At 52.5% G+C, this 14,637-nt stretch overlaps 3 protein-coding genes across 4 annotated transcripts; 2 read left to right on the forward strand and 1 right to left on the reverse strand.

Annotated features, from left to right (window-relative positions):
• Window positions 1-246: 246 nt before the first annotated feature.
• Window positions 247-3,154, forward strand: TSPAN31 (tetraspanin 31). Its single transcript, XM_060657133.3, has 6 exons — window positions 247-629; window positions 1,126-1,293; window positions 1,563-1,643; window positions 1,969-2,100; window positions 2,406-2,519; window positions 2,628-3,154. Exons 1-6 carry the CDS (start codon window positions 567-569, stop codon window positions 2,700-2,702), a joined length of 633 nt encoding a protein of 210 aa, XP_060513116.1. The 5' UTR covers window positions 247-566; the 3' UTR covers window positions 2,703-3,154.
• A 199-nt stretch (window positions 3,155-3,353) lies between these two features.
• On the reverse strand, window positions 3,354-6,352 carry CDK4 (cyclin dependent kinase 4). 2 transcript variants are annotated; one of them, XM_060657131.3, is made up of 8 exons: window positions 6,132-6,352; window positions 5,445-5,681; window positions 5,151-5,286; window positions 4,854-5,033; window positions 4,622-4,731; window positions 4,316-4,366; window positions 4,044-4,179; window positions 3,354-3,774 (listed from the first exon to the last, which is right to left on the reverse strand). In XM_060657131.3, exons 2-8 carry the CDS (start codon window positions 5,660-5,662, stop codon window positions 3,682-3,684), a joined length of 924 nt encoding a protein of 307 aa, XP_060513114.1. In that variant the 5' UTR covers window positions 5,663-5,681; window positions 6,132-6,352; the 3' UTR covers window positions 3,354-3,681. The 2 variants fall into 2 exon arrangements, with proteins under 2 accessions (XP_060513114.1, XP_060513115.1); XM_060657132.3 differs by having other exon boundaries at window positions 4,866-5,033; window positions 6,132-6,343.
• A 1,624-nt stretch (window positions 6,353-7,976) lies between these two features.
• On the forward strand, window positions 7,977-14,248 carry MARCHF9 (membrane associated ring-CH-type finger 9). Its single transcript, XM_078449749.2, has 4 exons — window positions 7,977-9,817; window positions 10,847-11,002; window positions 11,958-12,150; window positions 12,413-14,248. Exons 1-4 carry the CDS (start codon window positions 9,461-9,463, stop codon window positions 12,745-12,747), a joined length of 1,041 nt encoding a protein of 346 aa, XP_078305875.1. The 5' UTR covers window positions 7,977-9,460; the 3' UTR covers window positions 12,748-14,248.
• Window positions 14,249-14,637: the final 389 nt, after the last annotated feature.

Here is a 14,637-nt window from a genome sequence, read left to right on the forward strand (position 1 = left end):
TTTGCTCCTCTGGGTGTTCTCGAGTGTGATGCAATAACAACCGACAATGTCGTCATCATGAGATCACTGCGGGACAAGGGGAAAGGGGCGGGGAAGGGCGCTCCCTCGAGGGGAGGAGCCTTTGGGCCCTGCCCTCCAAGCCGCACCTACTCGCTCTTCCACTGGGTTTCTCCTGGGCCTCCTTCCTCGCATTAGCCCTCTTCCAGCTGCGGCCACAGAAAGCTCCGCTTTCAATCCGGGGTTTTGAAGTTTAGGCTCGGGTCCCTATGAGAATCTATGGAAGCCCTACCCCCAGTTTTAAGTTTCAGCCAATAAAGAACCTAAAGGAGGGGCCGGCAGGCGGATTAGTGACGCAATGCAGACTGATTGGCATTCAGACCATCGACGTCCTGGATTAGCCCCGAGTTTCTCCAATCCAGAGGCAGGGGTGGGACGGTGCAGGCGCAGAGAATTGGGTTTGGCTGGACTCGATTTAAAGAGACAGAAGCTGTCGGGGTCCAAGAAGACGGTCCCCAAGACCCTCCCCCCAAGTCCTTGGGACCACTTGGATCCCCAAAGCTGGGGAGATGGTTTGCGGTGGCTTTGCCTGCTCCAAGAATGCGCTGTGCGCGCTGAACGTGGTCTACATGGTGAGGTTTTGGAGGGGGGTGGGGGGAGAAGCTTCAGGGCGGAAAGAGGAGTGGGAAGAATCTCTAGGGGACTTCCGGTGGGAAGAGGGGTGTACTGGGGGTTCCGGGAAAATTCCCGGGAACTTCCGGCGAAGAGGGAATTCCAGGGGACTTCCGTGGGAAGAGGGGAGACTTCCGGTGATCTGAGGGTTTGTCTGGGGGTGGGGGGAATGAACTGAAGGCTGTGGGTATAAAGGCCAATCCCTCCTTCCTGTGAATTTGTTTCTCTCAAAATAGAAGTGATGGATGAAACTACAGGTTCCTTTTTATATGCATAGACTCTCTGCCTGCTGCCCCCACCCCTGTCCCAGTCATTCTGATCTCCAGTGGGAGCATACACCTCCTCTCCTTCGTTCACGCAAGCCCAGTTCTTCTTTGTCCAAGACTCCCTTTAAGGCTTTTGGCTGTGCTGCACGCTAGAATTCTTTTGAGATGTAACGTGCTCTGTTTCCTGTAGCTGGTAGGCTTGTTGCTCATTGGAGTGGCTGCTTGGGGTAAGGGCCTGGGTCTGGTGTCCAGCATCCACATCATCGGAGGAGTCATTGCTGTGGGAGTCTTCCTTCTTCTCATCGCGGTGGCTGGACTGGTGGGTGCTGTCAACCACCACCAAGTACTGCTATTCTTTGTATCCTGACCTTAAGTGATGGGAGCACCCGGGCTTTGGGGAGGGCTGAATCCGCTAGGAGGAATGTTGGAAAGGGTAGACTTGAATGATCTTGGGGACGTGTCTCCTTGCCCTGCCTTATGCCATACTTTATGAAACCAGAGCTGATTTTATTGTTTTCAACTAACGTGGTTATAGAAGTTCTACGAACAGGTGAGATCAGATGGTTATTGTAGGTGCAACATAAAGGAATCTAGGCCTTTTTTTTTTCCTGTAACTCTTCCTCTCAGTACATGATCATCCTCGGTTTGGTCTTCATCTTCCAGTTTGGGATCTCTTGCTCATGTCTTGCTATTAACCGAAGCAAACAGGTAAGTGGATGCCCTTTCAAGTACTTGCTTTCTTTCCCCCTCTCCCCTCTCCTCTCCCCCTCTCCCCTCCTCCCCTCCCCTAAGTCTGGACCTCTTAGTAGGCCCATTTCCAGACTCTTGAGCCATTTGCTTCCTCTGGGAAATCTGGCTAATTTCCCAAAACCTGAGGTGGATTTTTATCATTTTCTGTATAATAAACCCTTATTTCTGAGGGATGTTGACTCCCTTTGCTGGAATAGGGAAATTGAGGTATTTGAGGTCAGGATGTAGGAGGATCCTTCAGGTTAGGAGCATCCAATAATTTCCCTCTGCCTATATTCTCCAGACAGATGTCATCAATGCGTCTTGGTGGGTCATGAGCAACAAGACCCGGGATGAACTGGAAAGAAGTTTTGATTGTTGTGGCTTGTTCAACCTCACAACCCTGTATCAACAGGACTATGCTTTCTGCACTGCAGTGAGTTGTGCTGGGGGGAGGGGCGGTGTTGGTAGGAAAGCTGGTTAAGGACAATGCCCAAATTGGCAGATTTAAGAGTTTGAATGGGATTGTCTCTCTCTAGCAGCTCTTTTGCTGTGTGCTGGGGGGGAAGGGATGGATACAAAGGGTAGAGAATTAGTCAAGTGAGATTTCAGGCTGTAGGAGAATAATCAGAAACTAGTAAAAATTTCTGGGGCCCTTCACCATTAGTGTTGGGATAGGGCAGCCTAGCAACTGTGCGTCCTACACACACACACACACACACACACACGTTTTACCCTCAGATCTGCAAGAGCCGGAGCTCCACGTGCCAGATGTGTGGAGAAAAGTTTCTTAAGCATTCAGACGAAGCCCTGAAAATCCTGGGGGGTGTTGGACTCTTCTTTAGCTTTACAGAGGTAACATTCTCCACTTCTCTCTTATGTGTCTGTCTTTCTCTATACCTGTAGGTCTTAGCTCCAGAGATTCAGAATTGGTGATAATTTCTTTCCCTTTGCTTTTTACAGATCCTTGGTGTTTGGCTAGCAATGCGATTTCGGAATCAGAAGGATCCTCGAGCTAACCCCAGTGCCTTTCTATGAGACTCTGGATCCTTCTGACTTCTCTCCTGCTCTCTGTTCTCCCTAAGCTTTTCCGCCCTTAGGGAAAACCTAGGGCCTATAGCCCTTTTTGAGAAAAAGGAAAGGCCCTTTGTCACATCCCCCAAAGATGACTGAACAGCCAGGCTGTGTGCCTTGACATGTTTAGGGGGAGCAAGATTATAAGGAATAAAGAGCAACTTCCTCTCTCTCTAAGTGGATATGGGAAGCTCCTAGGAGTGCATGAAATGGGATGGGGATTGGAGTCCTTCCTGGCTCTACTTCCCCTCTTTTCCCTTCCACATGCTGGACCACCTCAACACATCTTGGCATGGCTGGCTCCAAGGGTAAATCAGGGACAGCCAGGAAAAACCATCAAGAACTCTTTCTTACAATAAGTAGGACCCAGTGTGGGGAATTCAGTGAATATAAAAATAAAAGCCATTTAAACTCCACATTCAAAGAAGCAACTTAAGTGCCTTTTTTTCTCTCTTGCCGGTTGGGCTCCACTGCCTACACAGGCTCTGTGACTGACCTGGGGAGAATCTTTCAAGGTTCTATAGTGAAGTTCCATCTTCCAAATGGTTTTTCCAAATCCCCAAATGACAAAGCCCCTCAGAAGATGAAATATTTAAAAAAAAAAAAAAGACCGTATTTCTTTGTTTTGTTTTGTTTTTCCTGTATAAAAAAAGATCCCAATATCAAGATAGGAAGGGGGAGAACAAGGAAGATACCCCTTGGTGTATGGAAATCGGGGGGGGGGGGCGGGCAGGGGAAGGATAAGGTTCAAAAGGAGGGATGGGATGGGAGGGGAATGTCATTAAGGCAGCAAAATACTCTCTGAAGAGCTGGGAGGAGTTTCCACAGCCTCAGCGATGAAGCTGAGGTCGCCTTCTCAGTTGGGGGGCTCTCCACTCAAGTGTTCAAAGGAAGGGAGACGACGGCTTTTCTTCTCTTGGTCCTGTTGCAGCCACTCCACCGCTCACTCTGGGTTACCTTCTGCCTTTTGTAGATAAGAGTGCTGCAGGGCTCGGAAGGCAGAGATTCGCTTGTGTGGGTTAAAAGTCAGCATCTCCTGAGAAGTGGAGGCAAAAATCAAAAGACCGTGAAAACAAAAAAAAAAGAAATGAAATAAAACAAAAAGACTTTTGCTCACCCCCAATAATACCTAGGATGGCGTATATTCTACATCCCTCTTTGTGGATGGTCTATTCACGGCAACATTAAAAACTAGCCCATCCTCCAACCAAGTCTTAGTTGCCATGACAGTTTAAGTCCCTTTTATACTGCTCTGTTTTCCTCCCCAACCTCCCCTGTGCCCGTGCCCATGTGCAAGCCCAGTACCAGCAACAGCTGTGCTCCAGACTCCTCCAACTCAGGTACCACTGACTGCACTGGACGGGGTCCTCTGGGGGAAAAGGCTCCTCGGGGCAGAGACACATCTCGGGGCCAGTCATCCTCTGGGGGCAGCCCGATCAGGCTATGGGGAGCAGGAGAACTCTGGTCAAGAGGGTCCTTCTCCAGCCCCCATTTCCAGGGGCAGAGCCAGTTGCCATCCAGGGCTTAGCAGAAAGATTCAAAATGGAAAATTCTTTTCCCCCATGCTGGTCACTTACTCAAAGATTTTGCCTAACTGGTCAGCTTCAGAGTTTCCACAGAAGAGAGGCCTAAGGTGAGAAAGGACACAGGGAGCAGTCATTTTCAAAGATCTGGTAGTGGAATAATTATTGCTAGTGGCTCAAAACAGAGGGTATAGAGAATATGGGGCTATGAAGTTCCTAATTCCAGGCCATTTGAGAGTTCCTGGTTAGGGACAAAATGGTCAAGAGTACTTAAGTGAAACAATGGGCAGGGAGTGGATGCGGTTTACGACTAAGAGATTTGGGAAACTCAAGATAGTTCAGGATACTTGGGTCTCATACTTGCGACGAAACATCTCTGCAAAGATACAGCCAACGCTCCACATGTCCACAGGTGTTGCATACGTAGACTGCAGAAGAACTTCCGGAGCACGGTACCAGAGTGTAACAACCTAATGGGAATAAGAAAAGCGGATGAGGATTGTATGGGTTACCATGAACCACAACTGGTTAATTAAAGTCACAAAACACATGACTTCTCAATTGCTATGGTCAGCCACTCCCCTACCCCCACCTTTCTACTGACCACGGGTGTAAGTGCCATCTGATAGCTGTAGATTCTGGCCAGGCCAAAGTCAGCCAGCTTGACTGTCCCACCACTTGTCACCAGAATATTCTCTGGCTTCAGATCTCGATGAACAATGCAGTTGGCATGGAGGAAATCTAGGCCTCTTAGAAACTGGCGCATCAGATCCTAGTTTGGAAGGGGGAAACACACAGGAACTGGAAACTAGACACCATACCTGAAATCACAACAGGTTCTACCACAAAGGTCTCGATGTACCTCTCAGTGTCTACCCACCCTACCCACCTTGATAGTCTCCACTGGCAAGCCTGGTGGGGGTGCCTTGTCCAGATATGTCCTTAGGTCTTGGTCCACATGCTCAAACACCAGGGTCACTTTGGTCTCTCGGTCAGTTCGGGCAGTGGCACAGACATCCATCAGCCTGGCCAGAACAAATGGTCACTCACTGATCAATCCCTTTGTACCCGATGGCCTCCCCTATTTCCTCAGGGTCCCCACTTCCCTTCTGACCATCACTCCCCACCTTTAGGTTACCTTTTCCCCTTTACTACCCACTCCCAACCCTCCACCTCTTCTTACCGGACAACATTGGGATGTTCAAAAGCCTCCAGCCGCCTCAGTAAGGCCACCTCACGAACTGTGCTGATGGGAAGGCCCCCGCTAGCACCTCCTCCGTTAGGGACTCTCACACTCTTGAGGGCCACAAAGTGGCCACTGTGGGGATCACGGGCCTTGTACACAGTTCCATAAGCACCAACACCAATCTCGGCCACTGGCTCATATCGAGGAGTAGCCATTCTCAGATCAGAGGAGACCCTACAATCACAGAGACTCCTGCCACTGAAAATCCCTTCCAAAGTTCAGATGGTGTAAGCCTGCAGCAATAAAGTGACTCCCACAAAAGACATTACAAAGACACCACCATCAGCATCCCGTCCCTTCCCCAATCTTCCACGAGGCTGGCCCCTCAGGTAACACAATGACCCTAACTCCAACCCCTCCAGCCACGTGAAGCCCTAAAATAAAAAATTCCTCTTCCTTTGGGACAGACCATCGCGCCCCGCACAAGGTTGATCTCACACGACACACCCCCTGCGTCGAAGATCCGACATCCAGTCCCTAAAATGACACCTCCATATGACCACAAAGGAACAAATTACACCCTGCCCCACTTCCCGCCCTCGAGCCATCCTTCCATAACTTGCTCGTGTAGGAAGCCGTGCAGGACGAAAATGGTCCCCATTCCTGGGAAGGGTCTATACTTACCTCACTCTGTGCCTGGAGCTGCGGGGGCGGCCCGTTATCGGGGCCCCGGAGCCAGATCCTGAGGCGCCATACACTCGAGCTCTGTCCGGTGCAGCTGGACGCTACGGGCCCGACCATAGACACAGCCCGCAAGCTAGAGCGGCCCCCTTACCCCCACCCTCACCATGTGACCAGCTGCCAAAGAGGCGCGCGGAAACTGGAGGGGCGGGGCGAACGCCGGACGTTCGGGGCACGTACGAGACACTCATGCGCAGAGGAGCAGCCAGGAGAGGCTTTGACCGGGAAGGGGGCGGGGAGGAGAAAGGGGCGGAGGAGCAATGGCAGCCACGTGATCTGTTGCTATCACACGTGACCGCTTGACTTAGCTCTGAGGAGCAGAGGTGTGGTTACGCGGCAGGGCACGTGACTGACTGCCAGACCCTGGCGGGGGGGAGGGTGAGAGGAAGACAAGAGAGGGTGGAGTCCAATGCGGTGCCATGGCAACCTGGGCCACCCAGATCCCAACTCGGGGCTGCAGGCCGAGCCTGAGCACTTCTCCAGTCTCACTGCACATCTCACTATATGGTGGTCTGGCGGGGAGGGGGCGAGACGTGGCGCGGTCGCCTTTCTGCTTTGAAGCCAACGTAAAACATACTCTCATTTGCGGCTTTGTTTCATTCATTCACTCATTCAACAAATTTTTACTGAGTGCTTGCTTCCTGTGTGTGTATGCAGGGTTTTTGTTTGTGTGTGGGTTTTTTGGTGTCTCAGTCACTAGCCCTTTAAAGTAATGATGAGGCTGTCTGTAAAGATGTAGCCAACAGTGTGGTCGTATAAAACAGAGTAGACAATACCCATCCGAGGGCAAAACTAGTGTTAAATAATTGATGGAAGACAGATTAATGCAGTGATCCAACAGGAAGAGTGGCAAGGTAATGCCCTCCTCTCCTCCCAACTTCTACCCTTTCTTGGGAGTGTTAAAATTGGGAGTGCTTTCTGGCAGATAAGTTATCAATGAGCAAGAGACAGGAATGTTTAACCTTTAAGGTTCTTTCTAGCACTAAGATGCTAGGATATATATGTGTTTGTATATGTGTATACATATGTATACATTTTATACATTTTATATAGATAGATACAGCAGTGGGCATGTGTGAAGGAGTCACCACTACCACCACCTAAGACATGATTTGTGCTTGTCTACAAACCTTGCGATTCCTTGTTTGGGGTCATTCTGCTTCTCTCTTTTCCCCAATGCAAGTTTTCTTAGCCCTTGCTCCCACCCAGAACACAGACTTTTCCAAATGGCCTCTATTCGCAGACACCTAGGTAGACAACAGACAGGTTTCTCTGACTTTCCTTGTCTTACTGGCTTTAACTTCCTTATTTATCTCTTAACCCTTCAGGGGAATGGGAATAAGGAGGGAAAGGATCAGTGTCTCATTTGTGAGAAATTGTCTAAAATCTGAAACCATTTTATAACTCTGTTTGCCACTCTTTCCATCTTAACTTCTATTCTCCTCAACCATCCTGCAGAGGATGTAAGAGTTCAGGCTTGAGATGAATATAAACTATGCTCCAGGGCAAAATGGAATACAGGTCAGTACAGATTCCCCCTCTTTGCATTCTGGTAGTTGTAGCTCTGGGCCCTTGCTGGCAAGGGCAGCTGGGACACAGGAAAGAAAGTCCTCAAGGTCTGAATTGGGTAAGGGGCTTCGGAGGGGAATGTTTTATTGGCTACCTTGCCAGGACTGGTTGGTTCATAAACCTTCTGGCAGACAAAGTGTCTCTGAGTGTGTCGAATTTCTTTCCTATGCCGGCAGGGTCCACTTCAGCTTCACCTTCCACAGCTTACTGTCTTTAGAATAGAAGTCATCCTCTATGTTGCCTTGGGTTCCAGCCCCCTTTCTGATTCATGCATTCATCCATGCAAAGCATTTGAATGCTTCATAAAAGCATTACTCTCCTTAATCACTTTTATTGAGGAGACTTAGTTTGGCAGTCTGTCTCTGGTTCCATACCCTCCCTTCTCCTGTTAATTACTCTTTTGCTAATTAATTTTTTTTCCAGTGCGTTTGACCCAATGGGTTCCCCTGGAATCCCTTTTCCCTCAGCGTTGGAGAGGGGAGATGTTAAGTGTAAAGCAGAAATGATGTGATGAGAGGGTAGAACTGGTTCTCAGGGTCAAGGCCTCCATAAAAGCAAAAGCAGAGCTGTGTGTGTGTGTGTGTGTGTGTGTGTGCGCGCGCGCGCGCGCGCGACTGCGCTTGTAGTATTCACTTCAGTGTAGTGTTGTGGGGCAGGAGAGTACCAGGAAAGACACTTTAATCCCTTTAGTACTCTTGTCTCTCTTCCTCACTCACCTCCTCACACGTTACAATTACACACTTCTGTTTCTCATACCATCCAAATGCATCTCTTACTAATATGTTTTCCACTGCCCCACACCATGCACACTCCCGTCTTTTGTGTAAAAGTGTTTATTGCTTGAGTCCATCTCTTGTTCACCTTCCTCACACCTCAGACCCTTGCATAGCTCTTTCTTTGCACACTCCTATCTTGCACAAGCTTCTCCCTCCCGGGTGCACCTGCGTCTTTGACCACTCACCTTGCTTCCTCACCCGCTCACCAGCACCCGACCCCCATTAACACACCTATTCTCCTACCCGTGTGCACACTCCCCTTCCTTGGCCACTCCCCTCCCTCCACCCTCCCCCGGGCTCGCACACTCGCCCCCGCCTCTGGGGACACCTGCTCGTGCGGGGCAGGGCGGGGATGCGCAGCCGCGGCCACTTCTCTCCCGCTCCCCGCCCCGCCCCTCCCTCCATCCCTCACCGGCTCCCCGGCTCCCGCCCCGCCCGCCCCGCCCGCCCGCCGCTCCGGGGGGGTCTCCGCCGCCGCCGCCGCCGGAAGGAGCCGCCATTTGCCACCGCCGAGCGCACGGGCCGAGCCGAGCCGGAGCCGGGAACCCGAGCGGGGCTGGAGCCAGCTGGACGGCGATGGGGGGCGGCCCCGCCGCAGGAGGCCCGGGGCGCGTAACCCCGGGAGCCCGGCCCGCTCCAGACCCGGACCCGCGGGGCGCGGCACCTTGAGCCCCCCTCCCCGCCCCCTGCCCCGGCCATGGCTGCCCGCCCCGCCGCCCCCGGGCCGCCAGCCCTCTCGGCCCCGAAAGCCCCGGAACCCCGGCTGTGGCAGCAGTGAACTGCGCTCTCAGGCCCCGAAGACCCCGGCCCGGCTCGGCTCTCCTGCGCGCGCCCCCTTCCCGGCCTTGTCCTCTCCCTTCCCCCCGCCGCCCGAGAGCCCCCCTTGCACGCCGCCTCCCGCCCCCCCCCCCCTCCGGCGCCCGGACGATGCTCAAGTCTCGGCTCCGCATGTTCCTGAACGAGCTGAAGCTGCTGGTGCTGACGGGCGGGGGGCGGCCCCGGGCCGAGCCGCAGCCCCGGGGGGGCGGGGGAGGCGGCTGCGGCTGGGCGCCCTTCGCCGGCTGCTCGACCCGGGACGGCGACGGCGACGAAGAGGAGTACTACGGGTCGGAGCCGCGGGCCCGGGGCCTGGCCGGCGACAAGGAGACGCGGGCCGGACCCCCGCCGCCGCCCGCGCCGCCGCCGCCGCCCCCGGGCGCGCTGGACGCCCTGTCGCTCAGCAGCAGCCTGGACAGCGGGCTCCGAACCCCCCAGTGCCGAATCTGCTTCCAGGGCCCGGAGCAGGTCAGGCCTGGGCACCCGGCCGGGCGGGAGGGGTGGGGGCGCGTACCTGGGGCGCCCGGGCGGACCACGAACAGGGGGCGGGGCCTGAGGAGGCTGGGCGGGACCCAGGACCCAGAGTGGGTACTGGGTGAGGTTGGGGGGCTGACTGGAGAGTCCCCGAGCGCACGTTTGGGGTAGAGGGGGGTCAGAGGCTCCCGGGAAAGGGTGGGGCTTTCTCATGGGAGGGCTCAAAATCCCTCACACCCACTAACGGGGACAGCCTTTCTGTCCCACTTCTCTCACCCCAGGGTCTCTGTAGGCCGAGGGGCCTATTCTCGGAGGTTGGCAGAGTACTTCTATAACCCCCCTTGAAGGGAGGGGCCCAGCCGGGTGCCCTTGCCTCATTCAATATTTCTCTCCGTGGGGCACTTTTCTTCTTCCCATTCCATAACTTTCCATCTCATTCCAAAGAGTACTCTTTGTTCAATGCTATGGACAAAGTTGTCCTGGGATGGGGCGGGGGGGGGGGGGGTGTACCTTTGTTATGAGAAATGATTCCTTGATTAAGGGGAACATATTCCCACTCCCAGGAACTCCCCCCCCCCCCTTTTGATACTTGGAAACTGAAGACGATAACCCATCCCAGTCTGTACCACATCTGTGAAACACTTTACAGCGATGGGATGGAGGAGGAAAGCATGGATCAGAAGCTCTGACCCTCCTGCCTCTCTGGAACCTAAGGGGTAGCTTTCCATCTGGGAAGCCTTAATAAAGAGCACCCTCCCCAAATTTTAGGAAAGGAGAAAACTCAGTCCTCTCCTAGCCCCATTTCGGTTCGTTCTTCACCTATTTGGTCAGGGAAGTTTACCCTGAGCTCTAACTTTTTTCTTTTTTTTCGGAGGCCTCAGCCTTCTTGCCCTGTTTTGGGTGAGAGGCCTGAATTTTTTTAAGGTTGGAGAATGACTGACCTGGAGAGGTTTCCCTCTCTTGGATTGGAGAGGAGTGGGGTCTTGGAGACAGCTGACCGGACCCTCCTCACTCTTCCTCCAGGGGGAGCTCCTGAGCCCCTGCCGCTGCGACGGCTCAGTGCGCTGCACACACCAGCCCTGCCTCATTCGCTGGATCAGTGAGAGGGGCTCCTGGAGCTGTGAGCTCTGCTACTTCAAGTACCAGGTCCTGGCAATCAGCACCAAGAACCCACTGCAGGTGAGATGCTAGGAAGGAACTTCCAGAGGGGGGCAAGGGCTTTCAGCAGCAGAATTAGGGACTCTCCAGGGAGCCTATTTTAACCGCTTACTTTTTCCTCAAAGCACCCCTGCCCACCATTACCATAATCTCCCGTCTGTCTGTAAGTCCTTCCTTCATTTATTCACATTTATTGGGAACCATCTGTATTCCAGGTACTGTCCTAGGCACTGGGACAACGAAAAGGCAAAAGACGATAATGCTGAAGGTGATGATGATAGCAGACGTGTAGTTTGTTCTATGTGTCACACTGTTGGTGTGTAGCAACTCATTTAATCTTCATAATAATCCTATTAGTTATCTGCCATTATTATCCCCATTTTATTTTATTTTTTTATTATTTAAAAAAGTTCGTTTTAGCGTTTGTTCATTTTTGAGAGAAAGAGAGACAGAGCACCAGCAGGGAGGGGGAGAGAGAGAGAGAGAGGGAGACACAGAATCCGAAGCAGGCTCCAGGCTCTGAGCTGTCAGTACAGAGCCTGACATGGGGCTCGAACTCACCAACCGTGAGATCATGACCTGAGCTGAAGTTGGATGCTTAACCGACTGAGCCACCCAGGCGCCCCTTACTTTCCCCATTTTAGAGATGAGAACACTGATGCACAGAGATATTTAAAAACTTGCCCAAAGTTACTCAGCCAGTAAGTGATGGAGTTAGGATTTGGAATTCAAACCTAAATGGTCTGGGTTCAGAGCACTTGCCTGATCCTGTCTTTCTAACATAAGACAGACAAGTGGTCTCAGACGGTGTGAAAAGTACCCCATACGAGGTTTGATCAGGACACACAGGAGACAGATTGTTAATCCTGCCTGAAGGGTTTCAGGAAGGCTCTGGAGCATCTTCCTCTTCAGGGCCACTCACCACCTGGCCCTCTTTTTCTTTCTGTGACTTTTTGGAGCCCTTTTTCCCACACAGTGGCAGGCCATCTCCCTGACGGTCATCGAGAAGGTCCAGATTGCAGCCATAGTTCTGGGCTCTCTCTTCCTCGTTGCCAGCATCTCCTGGCTCATCTGGTCCTCACTCAGCCCTTCAGCCAAGTGGCAACGGCAAGATCTGCTCTTTCAGATCTGCTACGGCATGTATGGCTTCATGGATGTCGTCTGCATAGGTGAGGGCACCCCTCTCTCCCTTACCTACTCAGTGGTTTCCTCCAACTCACAGACTTAACTTTCCCTGCCCATTCCCTTAGCTCCATAGCCACAATTTTCTACCACTGGGAGCCTTTAGGGCTATCTTGGTGCCCCTCCCTTCCCTGCCTCTTCAGGTCTTTTGCATACCCTATCTCCTCACTCTGGCCTATATTTGCTTAAGTACCCCTGGCCTAGGTCTGGGCAGCAGGTGACCCTGGATCTCTTCTCCCTTTCGCTCAGGCCTCATCGTGCACGAAGGCTCCTCTGTCTACCGCATCTTCAAGCGCTGGCAGGCAGTGAACCAGCAGTGGAAGGTCCTGAATTATGACAAGACCAAGGACATAGGAGGAGACACAGGGGGAGGGACGGCAGGGAAGCCGGGCCCCAGGACCTCAAGGACGGGCCCCCCCTCTGGGGCCACCAGCCGCCCCCCGGCTGCCCAGCGCATGCGGACGCTCTTGCCTCAGCGCTGTGGTTACACAATCCTGCACCTCCTTGGACAGCTGCGGCCGCCAGATGCCCGTTCCAGTTCCCATTCTGGCCGAGAGGTTGTCATGAGGGTCACCACGGTCTGAAATTGAACTCCAGGAGCGGGGATCTTGCATCAGTGCATCGGCCAGAGATAAGCTGTCATGGCTGCTGGAGGTACCACCTGGACAAGGTGCTTGGGGTGCACTGCCCCCACCACTGAGGATCTCTGTGGGCAGCCTCAAGCTGGAGACATTGTCTGGCCTCTACTGCCCCTTGGGTAGAGACACCTGGATGACATTCCAGCCCCCACTGATAGTTCCTCATGCTTATCCTGGGGCAACCAGTGGGCAGGTGGGAAGAGCATCTTTTCTTCCCTAGAGAACCGTCCTTACCTCAGCTCCTAGGGCCTCCAGCCCCCCCAGCTCCACCATAGTGACTTGGTGAAGGGGGACCAATGCCAGAAGAAAGGGGTTGTAGACGCCCCATTCCCCACCCCATGGCCACAGGGCAGCTGGCAATAAGACTAGTATACATTGACCTTCCGTTCCCTGCATGAGGGCGGGAGGGACCTCCCCCTGCTCCACCCCCCATTGCATGGGGGGAGGGCATAAAGAATCATTTATATGCACGTGGAGACTCCTTTCTCATCTGGGGCTTTTCTGGAGGGTTGGGAGGTGTGGGGAGGTTTCTCTGCAGAGGTTGTGAATCCCCAATGCAACAGTGGGTTCTGAGTTGGAGCTGTAACTCCCACTTGTTGGTGAATAATTCACATTGGCTGCTAGGTGGCAGTGCTCAGAGGGACCTAAGGGGTGGGCCTGCCACCTGCAAGTTGTATGATCCAGAAAAAAAATCTCTCCGCCGTGGTTTTCCTGTCTACCTCATAGGGTTGGAATGAGGATAAATGAGGGACAGGTTGAATGCCATCACAAAGAAAATTAGTGATGGCATAAAAAGATTTCTAGACTAGCTGATGGTCCATTTATTTCAAATAGTAGCTGGTTAACAAATTCCAAAATGTGTTTTTTCATCTGGGGTTGCACAGAGCCTTGGAAATACGTGTCGAGTGTCATAATAGATACGGAAATATGAGGGGAAATAGATACGCAAGTGTGAAGGATGGTGGTTATTTGCAAGAATGAGAGCTCCCCAACCCCCTAAACATTGGGGACTGGGGAAGGATGGAGCTGTCCTTCTTCTTCTGGGGATCTTGTGGGTTCTATTGGTCCTTCCCAGGTAATGTGCTCACCCAGAGAAGTGGCGTGAAATGAATTTGGACTCATTTGGAGTGAGACAGACAGAATGTCCCAATGTTATGAATCTCCAACCCCAGTTTAAGCTATTCCTATGGAAGTTCAGGGTCACAGGTCTGATCCCGTGCCCCAGCTAGTGGTATTAACTGGAAGGTATTGCGCTTGGAGGCAGCAGCATAGAGAGCTGTTGTTTATAGAGAAAAGGTTTGGGAAGGACTGGTTAAAATGTGGGTCAGCCTGAGGCCTCCTCCCTTTCTCCTGAGGCCTTGGGGCTGTGTATTATATGAATGATGGTGTCTTTTAAGTGAACTATTCATCAGCAATTAAAATAATTACTTCATACATTGTTAAGTCAGATCCAGACGCCTTTCCTATTATTGGTCCTTTCCTCAGGAAGATTCTGTTTTGCCTCCTCCCTGGGGATGTTTTTTGGGGAAATGCTTCTCTACTAAAGTTCTACTAAAGGTCACATCCTTGCCTTGGAAATGGTCTTCTCCATCCTTCTGTAAAAGGGGTGTGTGGGGGGGGGGGGGGGGGGGGGGTCTTGGCTGCTGTCCATGGTGCTGGCACCCAGACTCTCCTGGGAATGGAGGAACTGAAGCTAAAGGCAGGTTTGAGTCATCTGGAAGTACTGGAGTGTATCTCTTCTAACAAAAGAGAGGGAGAGAGATCAAAGAGAGGGGACAGAGGCCGATTTTTCCGGTGGGAAATTGTTTGCCTAGAGAGATAACCCTCCACATTCTT

Source organism: Panthera onca, chromosome B4, assembly GCF_046562875.1.
Source record: "Panthera onca isolate mPanOnc1 chromosome B4, mPanOnc1 haplotype 2, whole genome shotgun sequence".
NCBI lineage: Eukaryota > Metazoa > Chordata > Mammalia > Carnivora > Felidae > Panthera > Panthera onca.